This window comes from Scophthalmus maximus, chromosome 12 (genome assembly GCF_022379125.1).
Source record: "Scophthalmus maximus strain ysfricsl-2021 chromosome 12, ASM2237912v1, whole genome shotgun sequence".
NCBI lineage: Eukaryota > Metazoa > Chordata > Actinopteri > Pleuronectiformes > Scophthalmidae > Scophthalmus > Scophthalmus maximus.
The window spans coordinates 3,465,449-3,484,938 of record NC_061526.1 but is presented as its reverse complement, the minus strand read 5'-3'; the positions used below and the strand labels follow the sequence as shown (position 1 = coordinate 3,484,938).

Below are 19,490 nucleotides of genomic sequence, written 5' to 3'. Positions count from 1 at the left end.
ATGCTGCTTTTATGCCAAAGTATACTATGCCGTTTTTTCACATTTTTTGCCATACTATACTATGCCGTTTTATGCTGTTTTTAGGCCCTACTACACTGTGTCGTTTTATGCTGCTTTATGCCATAGTATACTATGTCGTTTTTTTCAGTTTTGAGGCCATACTATACTATGCCGTTTTAGGCAGTTTTTAGGCCTTACTACACTATGCCGTCTCACACCTTGCTGTACTATGCCGTTTTATGCTGTTTTTATTACATAATAAACAATGACTTTTTTTCACATTTTTGCAATACTATACTATGCTGTTTTGAGGGCATACTACACTATGCCATCTCATACCTTGCTGTTCTATGTCGTTTTATGCTGCTTTTGTTACAAAATAAACAATGTCGTTTTTTCATATTTTTTGCCATACTATACTATGTCGTTTTTTTCAGTTTTGATGCCATACTATACTATGCCGTTTTAGGCTGTTTTTAGGCCCTACTACACTATGCCGTCTCGTACCTTGCTGTACTATGTCGTTTTTTCATATTTTTTGCCATACTATACTATGTCGTTTTTTTCAGTTTTGAGGCCATACTATACTATGCCGTTTTAGGCTTTTTTTAGGCCTTACCACACTATGCCGTCTCACACCTGCTGCTTTTATGCCATAGTATACTATGCCATTTTTTCAGATTTTTTGCCATACTATACTATGCCGTTTTAGGCTGTTTTTAGGCCCTACTACACTGTGCCGTCTCATACCTTGCTGTACTATGTCGTTTTTTCATATTTTTTGCCATACTATACTATGTCGTTTTTTTCAGTTTTTAGGCCATACTATACTATGCCGTTTTAGGCTGTTTTTAGGCCTTACTACACTATGACGTCTCACACCTTGCTGTACTATGTCGTTATATGCTGTTTTTATTATGTAATAAACAATGACTTTTTTTAACATTTTTGCCATACTATACTATGTCGTTTTTTTCAGTTTTGATGCCATACTATACTATGCCGTTTTAGGCTGTTTTTAGGCCCTACCACACTATGCCGTCTCATACCTTGCTGTACTATGTCGTTTTATGCTGCTTTTATGCCAAAGTATCCTATGCCGTTTTTTCACATTTTTCGCCGTACTATACTATGCGGTTTTAGGCTGTTTTTAGGCCTTACTACACTATGCCGTCTCATACCTTGCTGTACTATGTCGTTTTATGCTTCTATTGTTACATAATAAACAATGAAGTTTTTTTCACATTTTTGCCATACTATACTAAGCCGTTTTAGGCTGTTTTTAGGCCCTACTACACTATGCCGTCTCATACCTTGCTGTACTGTGTCGTTTTATGCTGCTTTTATGCCATAGTATACTATGTCGTTTTTTTCAGTTTTGAGGCCATACTATACTATGCCGTTTTAGGCTGTTTTTAGGCCTTACTACACTATGCCGTCTCACAACTTGCTGTACTATGTCGTTTTATGCTGTTTTTATTACATAATAAACAATGACTTCCTTTCACATTTTTGCCATACTATACTATACCGTTTTAGGCTGTTTTGAGGGCATACTACACTATGCCATCCCATACCTTGCTGTTCTATGTCGTTTTATGCTGCTTTTGTTACAAAATAAACAATGTCGTTTTTTCATATTTTTTGCCATACTATACTATGTCATTTTAGGCTGTTTTTAGGCCTTACTACACTATGCCGTCTCATTCCTTGCTGTTCTATGTCGTTTTATGCTGCTTTCGTTACAAAATAAACAATGACTTTTTTTCAAATTTTTGCCATACTATACTATGCCGTTTTATGCTGTTTTTAGGCCTTACTACACTATGCCGTCTCATACCTTGCTGTACTATGTCGTTTTATGCTGCTTTTGTTCCATAATAAACAATGAAGTTTTTTTCACATTTTTGCCATACTATACTAAGCCGTTTTAGGCTGTTTTGATGCCATACTACACTATGCCGTCTCATACCTTGCTGTACTATGTCGTTTTATGCTGCTTTTATGCCAAAGTATACTATGCCGTTTTTTCACATTTTTTGCCATACTATACTATGCCGTTTTATGCTGTTTTTAGGCCCTACTACACTGTGTCGTTTTATGCTGCTTTATGCCATAGTATACTATGTCGTTTTTTTCAGTTTTGAGGCCATACTATACTATGCCGTTTTAGGCAGTTTTTAGGCCTTACTACACTATGCCGTCTCACACCTTGCTGTACTATGCCGTTTTATGCTGTTTTTATTACATAATAAACAATGACTTTTTTTCACATTTTTGCAATACTATACTATGCTGTTTTGAGGGCATACTACACTATGCCATCTCATACCTTGCTGTTCTATGTCGTTTTATGCTGCTTTTGTTACAAAATAAACAATGTCGTTTTTTCATATTTTTTGCCATACTATACTATGTCGTTTTTTTCCAGTTTTGATGCCATACTATACTATGCCGTTTTAGGCTGTTTTTAGGCCCTACTACACTGTGCCGTCTCATACCTTGCTGTACTATGTCGTTTTTTCATATTTTTTGCCATACTATACTATGTCGTTTTTTTTCAGTTTTGAGGCCATACTATACTATGCCGTTTTAGGCTTTTTTTAGGCCTTACCACACTATGCCGTCTCACACCTTGCTGTACTATGTCGTTTTATGCTGTTTTTATTACATAATAAACAATGACTTTTTTTCACATTTTTGCCATACTATACACCTTGCTGTACTATGTCGTTTTATGCTGTTTTTATTACATAATAAACAATGACTTTTTTTCACATTTTTGCCATACTATACTATGTCGTTTTTTTCAGTTTTGAGGCCATACTATACTATGCCGTTTTATGCTGTTTTTAGGCCCTACTACACTATGCCGTCTCATACCTTGCTGTACTGTGTCGTTTTATGCTGCTTTTATGCCATAGTATACTATGTCGTTTTTTTCAGTTTTGAGGCCATACTATACTATGCCGTTTTAGGCTGTTTTTAGGCCTTACTACACTATGCCGTCTCACACCTTGCTGTACTATGTCGTTTTATGCTGTTTTTATTACATAATAAACAATGACTTTTTTTCACATTTTTGCCATACTATACTATACCGTTTAAGGCTGTTTTGAGGGCATACTACACTATGCCATCTCATACCTTGCTGTTCTATGTCGTTTTATGCTGCTTTTGTTTCCAAATAAACAATGTTGTTTTTTCATATTTTTTGCCATACTATACTATGTTGTTTTTTCCAGTTTTGATGCCATACTATACTATGCCGTTTTAGGCTGTTTTTAGGCCCTACTACACTATGCCTTCTCATACCTTGCTGTACTATGTCGTTTTATGCTGCTTTTATGCCATAGTATACTATGTCGTTTTTTCCAGTTTTGATGCCATACTATACTATGCCGTTTTAGGCTGTTTTTAGGCCCTACTACACTATGCCGTCTCATACCTTGCTGCACTATGTCGTTTTATGCTGCTTTTATGCCAAAGTATACTATGCCGTTTTTTCAAATTTTTTGCCATACTATACTATGCCGTTTTAGGCTGTTTTTAGGCCCTACTAAACTATGCCGTCTCATACCTTGCTGTACTATGTCGTTTTATGCTGCTTTTATGCCAAAGTATACTATGCCGTTTTTTCAAATTTTTTGCCATACTATACTATGCCGTTTTAGGCTGTTTTTAGGCCCTACTAAACTATGCCGTCTCACACCTTGCTGTACTATGTCGTTTTATGCTGTTTTTATTACATAATAAACAATGACTTTTTTTCACATTTTTGCCATACTATACTATGCCGTTTTAGGCTGTTTTTAGGCCCTACTACACTATGCCGTCTCATACCTTGCTGTACTATGTCGTTTCATGCTGCTTTTGTTACACAATAAACAATGTCGTTTTTTCATATTTTTTGCCATACTATACTATGCCGTTTCATGATTCTTTTAGGCCGTCTCATGCCTTACTATACTATGTCATTTTATGCTGTTTTTATGTCATAATAAACGATTTCTTGCTATACTATACTAGGGCATTTTATGCTGTTTTAGGCCTTAGTACACTATGCTGTCTCATGCCTTGATGTACTGTGTCAGTTATGCTGCTTTTATGCCGTTTTTTCAGTGTCATGGCTTGTATACTATGGCTTTTTTTTCAGTTTATGTCACTATATAACGCCGTTTCATGCCTTGCTATACTATGCCGTTTCATGCCGCAATAAAGGATTATGCCATACTATACTATAGCGTTTTTTTCAGTTTTCATGCCTTGCTATACTATGTCATTTTATGCTGCTTTTATGCCGTAATATAATATGCGTTTTTTCAGTTTTAATGACCTTTTTATGCCTCACCTAAAGTTTGTATACATAACAAGCTTTTAGAAATGCTATTTTGTAGTGGTTACAAGTTAAAGGAGTTTGTACATTTGCAGAATTCTGGTGTTCCAACAGCTTTGTCAATTTTGTGTTCAAAAGTTCAAATATCTATTAATTAACAAAATCTTATTGTTCCATTAATCTGAGCATGAATACAAGCTTTTAACATACACAATAGGAGAAAAGCCTGAGATTAAAAAGGCCTTTTTGTGTCAGTGAAGCTGGAGGCCTGGACCAAATTATACATGAGACTAACGGAAAACATGGTGGGTCATAAATCAAATTAGCAGACAGGCCATATGCAAATGTGTTTACGTGTGCCTGCTGACATCAGCAGCTCTGGACAAAATGTATAAGCATGTTTTATGTATCTGCCGTCTCATTACATACCATGCTACAGTATGTTAGATTTCATAAGTGCAAAGGGGGTGGTTATGAGGGTCAGAGAAGCAAATCATTGGCATGATTATGGAGGGACCATCTGGTTGACCCTTTCTGTCATTAATGCAGACTCAAATGTCAGGTAGGGGAAAGAGGATGTCAACAGGACACACGGTTGGAGCTCAAATCAACACATAATGGCAATGTGGGAACAGTTAGTCAAAGTTACATCACTTTAAAGCTACTATACAAATCTAGGGGGGCACAGGATTAAGGTTTGCATATTAACAAAATGTAATCAACGTGTAAAACAGCTTCAACTGCATTTACTACTGCACAGTTATTCTCTACCAGGGGTACTTCTACAATTGTCAGTGAGTATAGGGCCTGAAAAAAAAGAAATTAAAATTAGAAAAAAAAAGGAAATTAGCTATTAGCTAACACCTGAATAATACGTGGGCAATTAAAAACTAAAAACTAGCTAAGAGGTCTTAATAGCTATCCAAGTTAATTAAACATGGATAAAGAGCTAAAATATAAACAATTGAATTACCTAGCTAAAGGTAATCTGTTGAAGTAATAAGCTTAAAGAAATCGATAAATATTTGCTGAAGATGACAAACAGAATGGCACTTAAGTATTAGATTCATGCAGATCAAAATGGGGAAAATGTGATCCCTGTGACTTTGACTGTGGCCTGATTGTTAATGCGGCTGAGGTTGGTTTCAGTTTGTTAGAAGACCTATGGAGGTGTAACCAGTTTTTACAACTGTGAGGAACTGAAAAGCATTGCAGTGCTTTTAAAATAATTACTAAGAGCCATATTGACACCAAAGGTAGTAAACAACAGTGTGACAGTGGAAAAGTTATGTGCCTTTAATCCAGTACTGAAAGTTTTTGTCATACATGTATCCTTGTATGCATTTATATGTGTAAAAAAATAACAGACATTTTCAGCATGTTGCATTAAAGTTATTTTTCTGATACTAAGTTTGCACTGTGTTGCACTACTTCTACTCAAATAGAATGTCTTAATACTTCTTCCAACACTGTGGTTTAAAATCAATTCAGTTGAGTTAATTTGACAGGGCTCTCCGACAGAAAAGGTTGGGAGCCGCCTCTGATTGGGAGTTTTCTGTTGGAACACAGAATTCAATATTTTGGCCTTTGCATGCACTTGCCATTCTCTGTCACTGAATAAAAATGGTGTCCTCTTCAAAGTTAAAACTATTTTTTTGTTTCTAGTTTATCTTGAATGACTGCTTGTCAAAAGCACACAGAAAGGAGTCAAAGTAATTTTCAACCACCAATCAAAACCCTGATGAGTCAGTGGAGACTGAAAATCCTTTTTTTATATCAAATAACTAAGACTGACGTGACCAATTTAAACCAACTCATTTGTGATGGCCATTAACAACCAAACCCTAATCCCATGTTTACAAGCAGCATTATAATCACAACGTGTAGCTAGAGGACGCCCAATCACATAACTAGTCCTCCATGATAAGACCAGTTGCAGCTATGAAGAGCCTCAAACATGGTGGATAAAAATCACTTAAGGACATTTAGCTAAAGCTCCTCACCTCCCCATCTTTCCAGTAAAGCAAAACATACATAGGTGCTGCGCAATCTTAAAATGGGATGCATTTAACTCCAGAAAAAACACTCCTTACATAGTCCAAACTGCTGTCAGGAAAAAAAATATATTTTCTAACTTGCAGACTAATGGCATAACAAATAGTAAATACTGGAGCGACTCAAGCTTTTTAAGCAGAGCACAGATTCCTTATCTTGAGGATGCAATAAATAGCTTTCATTAAATTGAGCAATGTGCTGGAACCCCCAGCCCACACCAAACAAAATGAATATGTCAGACAAGCTTTCTTTACAAAGAGGCAGTGTAATATCTTCAACTCCATCTGCGTCCTTGCAATGCTTTCTAAAATGACAGTTGTGCAGTGTGGGGTGGCTGCACAGTGGAGAAGCGCACTTCAAAGCAGGACATTTCATCTTCAGCAAGGCCATCGGCCTCGAGTGGCACATGAGATTAAAAAAAGCCCCAAAAAAAATCAATACTCTACATCAGGCTTCTTCCCTTTAAGCTGTGAAATGCCCACTACCAGCACTTTCAAGGCAGCACCTGAATTCTGCCAAACTCATGAAAATAGATTTGCATTTTAAAGTACACTTGAAGCTCTCAAATACCTTTACTTAAACTATTTATCCTATATGTTCTGCTGTTGTACTAAAGGAATAACCTTGAACTACAACCTAAAAGGGTAGGAAACATGACCATTCACTAAATGCAAACAAAGGGTTCCGATAGATACTTTGTAACAAACGGATAACATAACGCTGTTTTACAAGCACAAATAAAGGTAATTTATGAAGAACAGTTTAACCCTTTGGGAAATTATTCTTGAAAATGAATTTTGTACTTTGCCTGCATGTAAATATGATGCTACAGCCACCTCAGCATAAAGCAAATGGGGGGGCTCTAAAGCTCCTACCTGTATTTTTATTCTCCAATGGTGTTAAATCAGGCGCGAAAAGACTTGATTGAAAATTATTCTATTCTTTGGAGGACTATGACCTGGATGGATGAGAATTTCCACAAACATGTATTTTCTTTTTCAACAGAACGAGGCTTTTGCACCCATGCCTCCTGTCTTAATGCCAAGCTATTAAGTCATCGAGGCTGTAACATCATATTTACTGTACAGACAATGAAAGGTTATAAATATTGCTCAAACTCCAAGAAATATGTATATTTACTAAAAGATTGAACAATTCCTTTAAACACAATCACAAATAAAATGGGTGCATTTTCACCTTAGACACAGGGATGTTTTTAAATGTTTTAAATACTTGAAATTTAACAAGACAGATGTTAAACTCCAAAATATGTGTTAGTAAAAATGTAAAAGAAATCCATTCACAAAGCTGCATTGCCCTTCAACTTATTTATTGATGTACTGAACATGGAAAAAATCCAAAGTATCCAAACACAAAGTAAAGAACATGTACATCCTTTTAAATACTCAACAAAAGATAGTCTATTCCAAAAATGCTGCGAACCAAGTCAGAATATACAACTTCAAATAAATAATCATTCTCATATAAAGAATTGAGATAAGAGGGGTGGGAGGAAACATTTCTTCATGTCAGACCATCAGCAAAATTCGTCAAGACCAAATAATCATTCGGAGGTTTCCAAAAACAAAAAAGTTATTTTCAACAATGACTGGTCAGGCATGAAAAATGTGACCTACCCCACAGCAGCAAGTATCACAACTCATCTAGACTTAAAGTTTAACTTTTACAAGAAACACAAAGAAGGAAGAGATAAACAAGAAAAAGCAGTTGCAAAGATAATTATATAATGCATAGCACACTGCTCATTTGAGGGGAAGCATGACTAGTAATTGGTTTAATTAACAAGCAGGATGCAGGTGCAGTATTCAGTGCATCCGAGGCTCGACTAGCTGTGTTTGTTTGTTCACGATGAGTGCGATGTTCGACAAACTCCTGCAACCAATTTTGCTATTGTTGATGGAACTGCTTCACTGACCTTCCCCTGAAGTGAATAAAGCAATATACACCTTTTTACGATTTTAAAGACAGGTTATATGCATTACGTATATTTATATATATGTATGAAAAAAAAGAAGAAATCAAATTGTTCAAAAGTGTGGTTTATATCCATTCTTTACCACATAAATATATATCTATAATGTTTATATATATAAAAAACAAAAACAAATGTCTATAGTTTCTTAATACCTTTTTTTTCCGAAGCAAGACTATCTACAGACCAAACAACCATCACATTTGATGCACTGTAATGCTAGTCCAAAGAAAAAGAATTTAAACTCAAGGGAAATTTAAATTAAAAAGGTAAATATCCAAAATGAAAATACCTTACATATTCCATAAAAGAAAAAACTTGTTATATTAATATCACACTTTCCAATGAAGTCCAAACGAGAACCAAAATCTGCCAAATACTAACATAAAAAAGGACTTATTTACATAGCTCTAAGCTCAGGAGTAATCCGCTCTATTCTCCAAACTAGTTTTTCTTAAGCTGCTGCCTTCATTGGCTTGTCCTCATTCTTTCATACAAAGTATGTAAAAACCCTTATTGGTCAATATTAAGACAAAATCAGTCGAATGATACATCGTAGGTACACCACAAACACCATGTGCTCCATCTGCAGGGAATCCTTTAGGAAGAACTGATTATTATCCCCCATTTTCCTTTAAAGACATCTCCACTTTATCAGTTTGCATGCACTTTTTGCGAATAAACCTTTGTAATTTTGTCCGTTTCCAAATCAGATTGGAAAGCGAGTTGCTAGTCGTAACAACCAGGATGACGAGGAGGGTGGGGGCCCACAGATGCTTTTACAGATGAAACCAGCACTGCCATTGATTCTATAATCTAAAGATAGTACAAAGATCTCAAAATGTATCTTTTACATCATAAATCTCTCCAGAAATTTCAACCACTGCAAACTTTCTTGTAAAGTTCAAAAGCTCACAGGGTGTCATATGAAGATATTTCTCAAAGTATCCAAGTCAAAATATTTTGTTCCAGGTCCAGTAAAAAGTTTCTCCAAATTTTTCTTTTTATAAAAATAGATGCTTTTTAAACCCACATCAAAGAGGTTCTTAGCTCTTTGGCAAGGTACTGCTTTAAGAATTTTTTTTTTGTCTTTTATCCGTTAAGTTTACAATAAGCAACATTATGCAGCCAACCAATAACCAACTCATATTACAATAAACTGAATACTTCCAAAAACAACAGAACCGCAGATAGATCAAAATAAATACTTGCTAAGCACTAGAGGCATAACGCACCTAAGGCAAAAATCAGGACACGGAAAGATACAAAGAAAATCACTACACATAACCTTACAATTCGACTGTTTCAAAGCAGATGTGCAACAAAACGACAAAACCTATGGTAACGTTTTAGATGGTCCATCTGTAAAGACAGCAAGATAAGTCAACATCGCAGGCATAAACCTACATTATTTTTTTCCTGTTTTAAAGTATATTTAGAAGATTCAAAGCGTAGCAATAATAATAATAAAAAAAATCACATTGTTGGACGCTAAATTTTTTTTTTCTTCGTAACACTGATTTACAAAGCTGTTTTTACTAATGTAGAAAGTTAAGTCGATACGCTTCCATTTTCTTTTTCCATTTTCTGCTGAGTTTTCTAGAAACAATCTCAGTGGGTATTAGGCTTTGTGTGTTTTGTTGGTTTTGAATGAGACCTGCAGAACTCTGTCTCCGAGGCGGTATCCATTCAAGCTGGCGATGGCCACGGCTGCCTCGTCGTAGTTAGTCATGGTGACAAAACCAAATCCTTTGCACTTGTTTGTGTTGAAGTCGCGAATAACTTTGACGTTTGTGACGGCACCAAACGGCCCAAACATTTGCCACAGGATGCTTTCATCTGCATCTGGAGCCAGGTTGTAGACGAAGATACACCAGCCAGTGCCTGCATGCCCCGGGATGTTGATGCCAGCCAAGCTGGTCACCCCATCTATGGCCATGGGGGAGAACCTGCTGTAAAATACAAAAAGTGACATGGTTCAAGGCGAGAGCCAAAATGAGAGCAAAACTGGACTTTATAGAAGAGATCGAGCCAACAAGTCGAACTGAATCTGACAATTCTGTCACTTTTTTTGTTTACATTGCTCTCACAGTCGTACAGTGTTTACACCCCTTCATTGGAATAAATGAAGGGAAATAAGTTATGGAATCAGCCAAACCCCCCTCCCATAGCTGAGCTGTCATTCTGAGTGTGCAGCTAAAAGGACAGTACACAGACAAATTTACAATCATACACATATCTTTGTAGCAGTGCTAGAGATTGTAAATCTAGCTTTCCACACGTCTTAAAAATTTTACCAGCTTTTTGATTTTTTTTCATCACATGGATTGCATGTGTTGATCAACAAATAACCTCTGTCAATAACAAATCTACCCGCGAAACTGCAACAGATGTTTCGGCCTGCAAAGACAGAAGCTCTGAATTATTAGTTTCCAAGTTGAAATTAGTGCCAAGACTGACATAAAATGGCACACAAAAGTCCTGGCCTTTGGTAAATGTGGTTTTGCAGTTTGAAGAAACAAAATTCAAAGTGCATGGAAAGCCTATGAATTATTGCAGCAGGTGTCACGTAAGATTAGCTGCTCCAGTTGGCCTCTCAGGGAACATTGACCATGACAGGTGTGCTCCAAGCATCAAGGAGCCGGAGAGAGCCAACGAGCAGGGCAGAAAAGAAATCACAAGTCTATTGTCACCCGCGAATGGCCTTTGAGCTTTCAGGTGACTAGACTTCAATCACACTCCAGGAAGACATTCTTATAAAACTGAACTTCGACAAACTGGTATCCTGGTGAATCCTGAAAGACGTCTGATGCAACCAAGTTTAAAACAGGGCAGGGTTGTCCATAATAGATCAAGGTAAGAGTATGGAGCTCAAAATACAAGTATGCAATTTCTTGCAATAACAAGAAAGAGTAAAATTCTGTCTTTTGTTATGTAGACACGCAGTGTAGACAACGCTTTAATCTAGACATGTGACATTACGTCAAGATTAATGCACATCACTGTCACTAACCTTATGTCAGAAGGACACAAACTCAATAATTCGTAGTAGAAATGAGGAGTAATGCAAATTACCTCACACGGTTATGTTTAACTTGAGCGACTGTACAAGTGGCCTGTTGTTGAGCCAATAGTAATAAGATAACCATCATTAAGAACACTCATCAAATATACAGCTTCAGCGTAATGCTTGTGGAAATTTAGTTTATTTTTAAACAGCAGCACAATCCAGACAGTACTATGTTTAACACACAAGAACTAATTTAATCTACAAATATGAAATATGAAGTCTCAATACAGATATATAACTCATGGTTGCTCAGTGGTTAACACTGCCCCCTCATATCCAGAAGGTCCTAGATTTGAATGCCACCAGGCCCTTATGCAGCATGTTGTCTTTACGACCAACGTAGGAGTGTGTCCATGTGGATTAAAAAACTGCACAACTTATATTATAAACAGTCTCATGATTTTAATTTACAATTAAATGTATGTCTATCATGTTTGCCTATCAGCATAATTTATTTTTCCGAAAAATCGGTGTTGGCACCCTAGAACTGAGCATTTATAAACTCTTGTATATTGAGGCAGAGGGAACATGATTATCCCAGCTCAGGGGAGCAGGTATTCTTCAGTGACACCAAACACAGCAGGTTTAACTCTATCCTTCCCTCCTCTGACTCAATACCGTACACAATAAGTCCACAGTTTCTGTGACACCACATATTTACATCAACAGTTGCTGTTGAGACAAAACACTGATTCACTCTCATCATCATAATCATGGACTGTTTCTTGTGTAGAGAAGCATCGATTAAACACTGATCTCACTCCGATATTTCCTCAAACAGCTGGAGCGGCGGCACCAATCAATTCCATGTTCTGCTGTTTTTGATGAAGCGAAAGTTGTGTTAAGTGTTACCTCACTTAGTGTTCACTACCTATGCAATATTGTTAGGACGTCATGCAGGAAAATTAACAAAAATGTGTCCCATCGGCTCGCCCATGTTAGGCTGGGATTTTCACTCAGGATCAATTAAAGCAGCCTATTAAAATCTAAAACAAAAATCTATTTACCTTTTGACTCCATATGCCATGTTCAGGAGATTGTCCAACCTGAAAAGAAACACAAACAGACACACTTAAATTTCAGTATAAAAAAAGGTTTTTATGAGGTTGATGCATTTGACGTGATGACAGAGATGAGTAATAGTAATGAGTTCTGAGACAGTAATTGTTCCACTCAAATAATCACGGTTATGTCCTCATTAACCTGTTAAATTAATTTGTATATCAATATTCAACCTACACAATACAGCTGCGATGAGCCATTCAGTTCATTAAGAATAATTGGCTGGAAATATTGCAGCTTTAACACCATGTGTTTTTTTTTGTTTTTGCTTACCACTGTGGTCAATAACCAAAGAACAAATTCATCAATGGATTCATTTCCACGTGTGTGGTCGTTAACTCGGCTAACTGTAAAAAAAAGTTTCAGCCCAACCACTGAATTATCCTCCAGAGTATTGCTCATCTCATTTCCATATTTGTCAAAATCTTATTTGTGTCGTAGGCCTACATCTGCAACAGGAGGAACACAGCAAAGTTGAAATGTGGATATGGGGATGAATAATTCTGTTCAGATGAATTCATTTTCTCCAGCACAGAATATTTTCATAATACTGCTGTGAGACAATATCAAAAAGACCCAGCAGGTCAACTTAACATCATTCGCAGTATTAACTAGGCTTGGCTCAATTTTTAAAAATATTTTTTTTGGTGTGCCCCTTTTACCTGAAGCGTTGTGCCTGCTGTGCGAGGGGTCCTGGGTACCTTCGATTCGGTGACTGATACAGCTGGGACAGCAGGGCCTGGCTGGTCTTCTGGCTTGGGTTATTCGCAAACTTGACAGTTATGGGTTCAGTGGCACCAGGAGGCTTCTGACAGTTCAGGCCCTTGATGGCCTCCTCAGCCTCAACTCGCCGGTCAAAACGAATGAAGCCAACACCTCTGGAAACGCCTGGGCAGAGTGAAATGGTTGAAGGATTATTCATTATGAATTTCTCTAGACAGCCATGAAAACCTTCACTGTAGCACAAATGTCAATAGTCAACATCAGAGTTTTAAGGGTAAACTAACTGATTTAATATTTGAATCATTTAAATGTTTCTCCTCAGTGATGCGTCACATTATCTAACAATGGTTATTTTACCCAAACCTTCTTAAAACCATCGAGCAGATTAAGGTGCTTTGAGAGAACGTCACTTTTCTGCACAGCTACAAAGTTATGAATAGTCTGATTAAAAACATTTACGAATAGCATTTTTGACCAAAGGAATAGCTACATGAAACAATTAAGAACATTTTTATATAAAAGAGTAGCATTTTGTGCATGTGTCAGTCAAAAATTGAAATTTAATGAAGACAATGTGATTCACATCTAGAAGTTTATACAGAAACACAAAGCACATCAGTAGTGACACATTCCAAATCAAGTAAAGCTGTTAACACAAAGCGCACGAGAGACATGTTCAGCACAGAACAGAAGAGAAGAGTTTTGACTGAGCAGCAACAATACAGAGCTTCTACGTCATGGGCCACTGGCGAGCAGCAGGGAGAAACAAGATGGGGAAATGCACAGACGTCCCCGGAAAGCAGAAAGAGGTGAAAAGAAAAAGAAACATATTATTCCTCATTGTAAATCAAACAGCGAGATTACTATCATTATACTGACGATAGTAATTAACAAGCTCTAGCGTAACCGGATTAAACTAGCTAAAACATTACTTATCAATGTTAGCTAGCTATTTTGTGTCAGTTACTCGATCCTTTACTGACAATGGATATTACAAGATAATGAAAATAGTACTTTTGTTAGTAGAAGTATTAGTTTTTTCACTCTCACTGCTCTCTTGGGACATCCATGCATACCTTTTCACTCTTGGTCCCGTTTCTTCCTGCTTTGTGCCAATGAGCCTTGGGCCTCAGTAGCTTGGCCAAGTCAAAAAGTAGTCCATCACTCCAGTCCCCCATGATGCTTGCTGCACATTTGTTGTTTTGGATCTGCTTTGTTTGATTGATTTGATTTGGCGTGTATTCATGTTTAATACTTTCGCGCTTTTCCTTGAGATCCACTTTATCAAAATGCACAAGAACATGTGAATAACTTTGTATTCATTAGTGAGCAAAAGCAGGTTTCAATCCATTTTGGGATGGTTTCCTCTTTTCTTACAGAAAATTAATGAATTATTTAGGATGTAAACCTGAAAAAAATTCCCTTAAAATTATTTGTTTTATGTTTGAGAAATAAATAAGCATTCCCATAATGAATGCCGAACAGACTTGACATTTCAGTGATAGATAATAAATCAGTGTTTCATAGGGCCCCTGCTATGTGTGACAGCTGTCACGTTGTACTCACCAGTCACCTGGTCCACAAGAATGCGTGAGGTAATGATGCGTCCATACTGAGAGAAGAGCTGCTCCAGTTCTTTCTGAGTCATGGTCTTTGGCAAGCCACTGACGTACAAATTAGCATCTCTGATGGAGGCCGAACTTGGACGAGCATAGGAAACCTACAGGCAGAGACAGTTCACATGACCGCCATCGTTAGAACAGGCAGTAATGAACTCACATACCCATAATATAATAATACCCAGGTCTGATCATGATGCGCTATAAAACACCTTCTTGGTACATTTGTTCAAATCCAAAAAGCAGATTCAGAGATTTTTTTCTAGAACAATAAATGGTATTTAACCTGACAGTTAATTTGAAATATACTCAGGTTATGCAGACGTGATACTATGAACTATAATAGCTAAGAATAAATGTTTGTGTAATTCTTTTAATTTGTTATGACACTTAATCTTATTTTAATGTAGCATTGTTTAGCAGTACATAGGAAGGTTGATACCATTTTAATAAAATAGTAATTATTCCTGTTGGCAATTTTTTTCCTTTTTTTAAGCAAACACTCCTTTCACTAGCGTTTTGGGATGATAAACACAGGCTGCAAAAACCCTCCATGGCTTTTAAATCTGCTCAAAAAAGCTAAACTAAACAGTGGCTTCCTCTTAATTTTGAGAGAAAAACCATAGTGGGCTGTCAAAAATGTGGGGGGAACATTAACTAATTTGGCCACACTAGCCTTATAGCCTCAAAAATCAAAATGCTTAAAAGCTAACCTAATTATGATGTCAACTCTGATCTGTTCACACTCAGAAGCCCCAGGCGTTTAACACAAACAGGATGAAACATCAATTAGCATATTTTATTTGTTTTTGTGCCATGTTCGAGCTGTGATATGCAAACTACTTTTTGCAAAGTTTACACTGGACACTGGAATCTGTTTTAAGCAAATGCAGCCACACTCCAGTAACCATCCATTTTTACCACTGCACATTCCAGCTTTTCACCATTTTGATCGAGTGTTTTCATCAGTATTTATGTCCTACAATGCTCCATTTTCGGTTTGTCACCGTTTTTCTTTCCCCAGTGCAAAGTTACAAATTACTTATCAGTTAAATGGACAGTGACAATCAGTCTGTACAGAAAAAGTTAAACTGGCATATTTTCTGTCCATCAGCACAGTGGGAAACCTGACAGTGACGGATATATCTTCAGGCCTGTCTAGACCGCTCTCATTTAAAGACCAAAAAAAATTCTCAACTCTCTTGAAACTTTCTATAGACAGCAGCATGGCTGCCCCCTAAAACTTATCTCACCCATTGTTGTCTCTCTTAGATATTTGGAGAGCCCCCAGCACCAGACAACATGGACATGCAGCATAAATCAACATTTGTCCATAAATACAGCCAAGTAATAGAATGGTACCGTGGATCAATACAGAGTACTTATAAATTAAATGTTCTAGGTGCACCATACAGTTTTCAGTCTCATACATTTATTCAATATCATGTAGGAATCATACAGCCTAATGTTTTGGGGTTAATGCATAAAAATGGATTGAAGGTGGTTTTGTAAAGGCCTGAACGAGAGAATCACAGGGAGGGAAAGAAAGTGTGGAGTTTTGTGACTCGACTGTCAATTACCTGAATAGCACCACAGCTTTTTAATTAGTGTCAGACACATTATATGGTTTTATACAAATCCCTTTTCTGCAATCTTATGCAATGGATTGCATTTTCACAAAATGCACTCACTTTAATTAAACCTTCAAAAAGAAATCAGATCGATAAGAACTCTACTTGGTCAATCCTATCTTAGAACTTGCCAAGCTCCGGAAGGGAAAACCGACTAAGTGAACGTGAATGCTAAAGCTCCCTGCCCACAGCCGGGCCATTCCCCCATTCCTCATCCCACCTGCCTCCCAGTCTCACCTGCACACTTCTTTTGATGCCAATATTTGCAAAGTATATTCCTGTACCTCACTGAGGTTTATTTGCACTTCTGACAGAGCAGCTAGAGAATTTTGGATGTGTGGTATACATAAAAAAAAATTTCCAAGTTCCAATTTCAGAGGACAGTGAAGAAGAGGGGTGGAGAGATATTTTTATTTTCAACCATACCACTTTATTTATCATAACATACTACACCTTCACATTCATCTGTAAATGTTAAATATACCAATAATAAAGCACACAGCCCACAACGTTGGTTCTATTCAAACATGACTTTCTGCCACAGACATTTTCTCCTTCACCCTCTAATAAATGCGAGAAGGGATCTAGTGGTCTCTGTAAGGCCACTGTGAAATATCATCACTTACAAATTCTGCTGCCCTATATGAAGCAAATTAGTTTTTCCACCAGCACATCCAGAGCTACACTGCCTGATGAATGCTAATGGCAGCCACCTCCTGTAAAGGCACACAGTAGTGCTACAGCACATGCAACCATAGAAACAGTTCTGCTCTACTTGAGGCCCAGGAAAAAGCTGCTTGTGCCCAGATTAACAATAGGCTCCCTTTCCACCTGACAGTTCTCCAGCCTAATTATGCTTCGACTCCAACTAAACATGAACGGCAACTTTTTTGCAACCTGCCATGAACGGTGAAAGATTTGAGAGTTCAATATGATTGTTTGATGAGCTCGCTTACAGGAGACATTTAAGTTAAAAGAAAAAAAATGTGACGTCATCTTACCTTGATGGTTTTGGTCTGAAGTCTCAAGCCATTTAAAGTATTGATGGCTTTCTCTGCATCCTTCGGATCCACGTAATTCACAAATCCATATCCTAGGCTCTGCCCTGCAATTACAAGACCAGAAAATATATCCAACGTCACTTAATAAACACCAACAATGTATCACTTCTGCATTTGGACTAAATTGCTATAGCTATTATAAATCATAAGTCAACAGCGTCAGTGCAGTTTTACTCTTAAAATTAAAGTGTCAGCAATGCTAGAACACAGAAGCACAGCGGGTCTTCATCTCTTATACAGGTCACAGGCCCATTTCAAACTAAAATCCATTTGGCTCACAACCTATAGCAAATTCTCAACGCTTTGACAAACAGGTCTTAAATTAAAAATGACAGGCAGTTGCTCCACTTTCACACCAACTCATCCGAGACAGTGCAGTAGTTGAGGTGCAATGTGTTCCCCTAGCTTTACAGTTTATCTCTAAAATGTACAATAGATTGACACCCACTCTTTATGTGCACAGAGGCAATTCAATTTCCTCCTCCCACACTGCCGGGTCTCTGCAATTCTAGCGCTGGTCAAGTTCACCAGCTCAAGCAGCTTGAGCATATTAATACAGTACAAAATAAACTTGAATCTGATGCTTTATACAAGATGAAGTTAATATTTTCAAATCAGACATTTAGGCATAGAAGAAATGAGACAGATGAGTATGTGCTTGGGATGAGGAATCCACATGTCGTTGCATCAGTCGTCATTTTGTTTTCAGTCTTTAAAATCAAAGTTGTTGTTATTTTTTAAATCCTATTAGTTCAAGTTTAACATATTGTAGAATGAAATACACACATTTGTAAATGTTGCATTTTGACTGTTTAACTCATGTTGTATATTTAAAATTTACGATAACAATGGTGTATTGGTGTGGAAAATAGACACCACCAAACTGTCAGATGTTGCTCAAAGGGTTGCCATTAGATTAGCTTTACTGTACACCTGAACAGCCTATGTGCATCAAGCAGGCTTTATCCGTCTTCCCACCATGAGTCACTGCTCTCTTGGGTCGTTCAGCTGTGATTAAGTGAAGTTCATAAACTTAATTTCACCTTGCATCTCGGGGACTGTTATAGCCCAGAGAAACACGCCAAGCCTTTGAAATGAGCTGGTGAAATGACACGTTTACTTAAGCCTGGAGGGCCAACAGCCCGTTCTGCTGTATGTGGCACGCTACATCCTCAGTGATGTCTTCCTATGGAACATCTAATATCTGCTACATCCACTGTTAGAGCTGGGAAGCCTATAAAATGTTCCTATAACAAACAACTTTCAGCTGTCATTGAGTGGTGGAGACATGCTGAGATGCACTTACACACAAATGCACCAAGCTTCCAGTAAAAGACTAGCGCTGCCCATAATGGGAGGAAACCAACAACAAGACTAAGATGCTGCGGCTGCTGTCGCTGCAGCAGCCGCAGCCAAGATGAGAACATTTAAAGCAAAGAGGAACCATGCATCTCTCTGGTGATTATTTAGCATCTGATGTAGCACCAGTATACAGATTTAGGCTGGCTTAAATCCATTGCCACAGGGCCAGGGGAGAGACAAAAGCAAGAGTCTGGAGGGGATCGGGTTTTATGTAGTGCTGAAATTTAAATCATAGCATTGTCCCCCACAAATGACTTGGAGGCTTTGAATAACATTAAGGTTATTTTTCCCCCAACTGAGTCTGAAGTCAGTTTTTCCTGCCCCACTTCAAGCTTTTATCGGTGAAACAGAATTTTTATAATTTTTATTTTATAATAGCATGCTGGTTAGTAACTGTTGTTGCCCACAGCAGCATTACTTGTACTGCTCAAAAGGAAGCGATAAACTTTTCCAACTTAGTCCTGAAAAAAATTACCCAAGAAAAGCAAATTTTATTTTAGGTGTCCTCGACAAGACATCTTGTGGCACCCGGAGAGCTAAGAACTCACCCAGTACAGCTGACTACGCTTTTCTTTCTT

At 37.4% G+C, this 19,490-nt stretch overlaps 1 protein-coding gene across 13 annotated transcripts in view; it reads right to left on the bottom strand.

The window, feature by feature from the left end:
- Positions 1-19,490, bottom strand: part of elavl2 (ELAV like neuron-specific RNA binding protein 2) — a 211,838-nt gene that overhangs the window by 56,310 nt on the left and 136,038 nt on the right. For 7 of the 13 annotated variants that reach the window (XM_035645805.2, XM_035645825.2, XM_035645818.2 and 4 more), the window contains 5 exons: positions 17,491-17,594; positions 14,806-14,959; positions 13,179-13,404; positions 12,462-12,500; positions 7,705-10,336 (listed from right to left, as the gene is read on the bottom strand). In XM_035645805.2, coding sequence (XP_035501698.1) covers positions 10,006-10,336; positions 12,462-12,500; positions 13,179-13,404; positions 14,806-14,959; positions 17,491-17,594 — 854 coding nt within the window. In that variant the 3' untranslated portion in view covers positions 7,705-10,005. Of the gene's footprint in view, positions 1-7,704; positions 10,337-12,461; positions 12,501-13,178; positions 13,405-14,805; positions 14,960-17,490; positions 17,595-19,490 lie in introns of those variants that run through there. The other 6 variants (XR_004795386.2, XR_004795389.2, XR_007031764.1 and 3 more) reach the window with 3 other exon arrangements.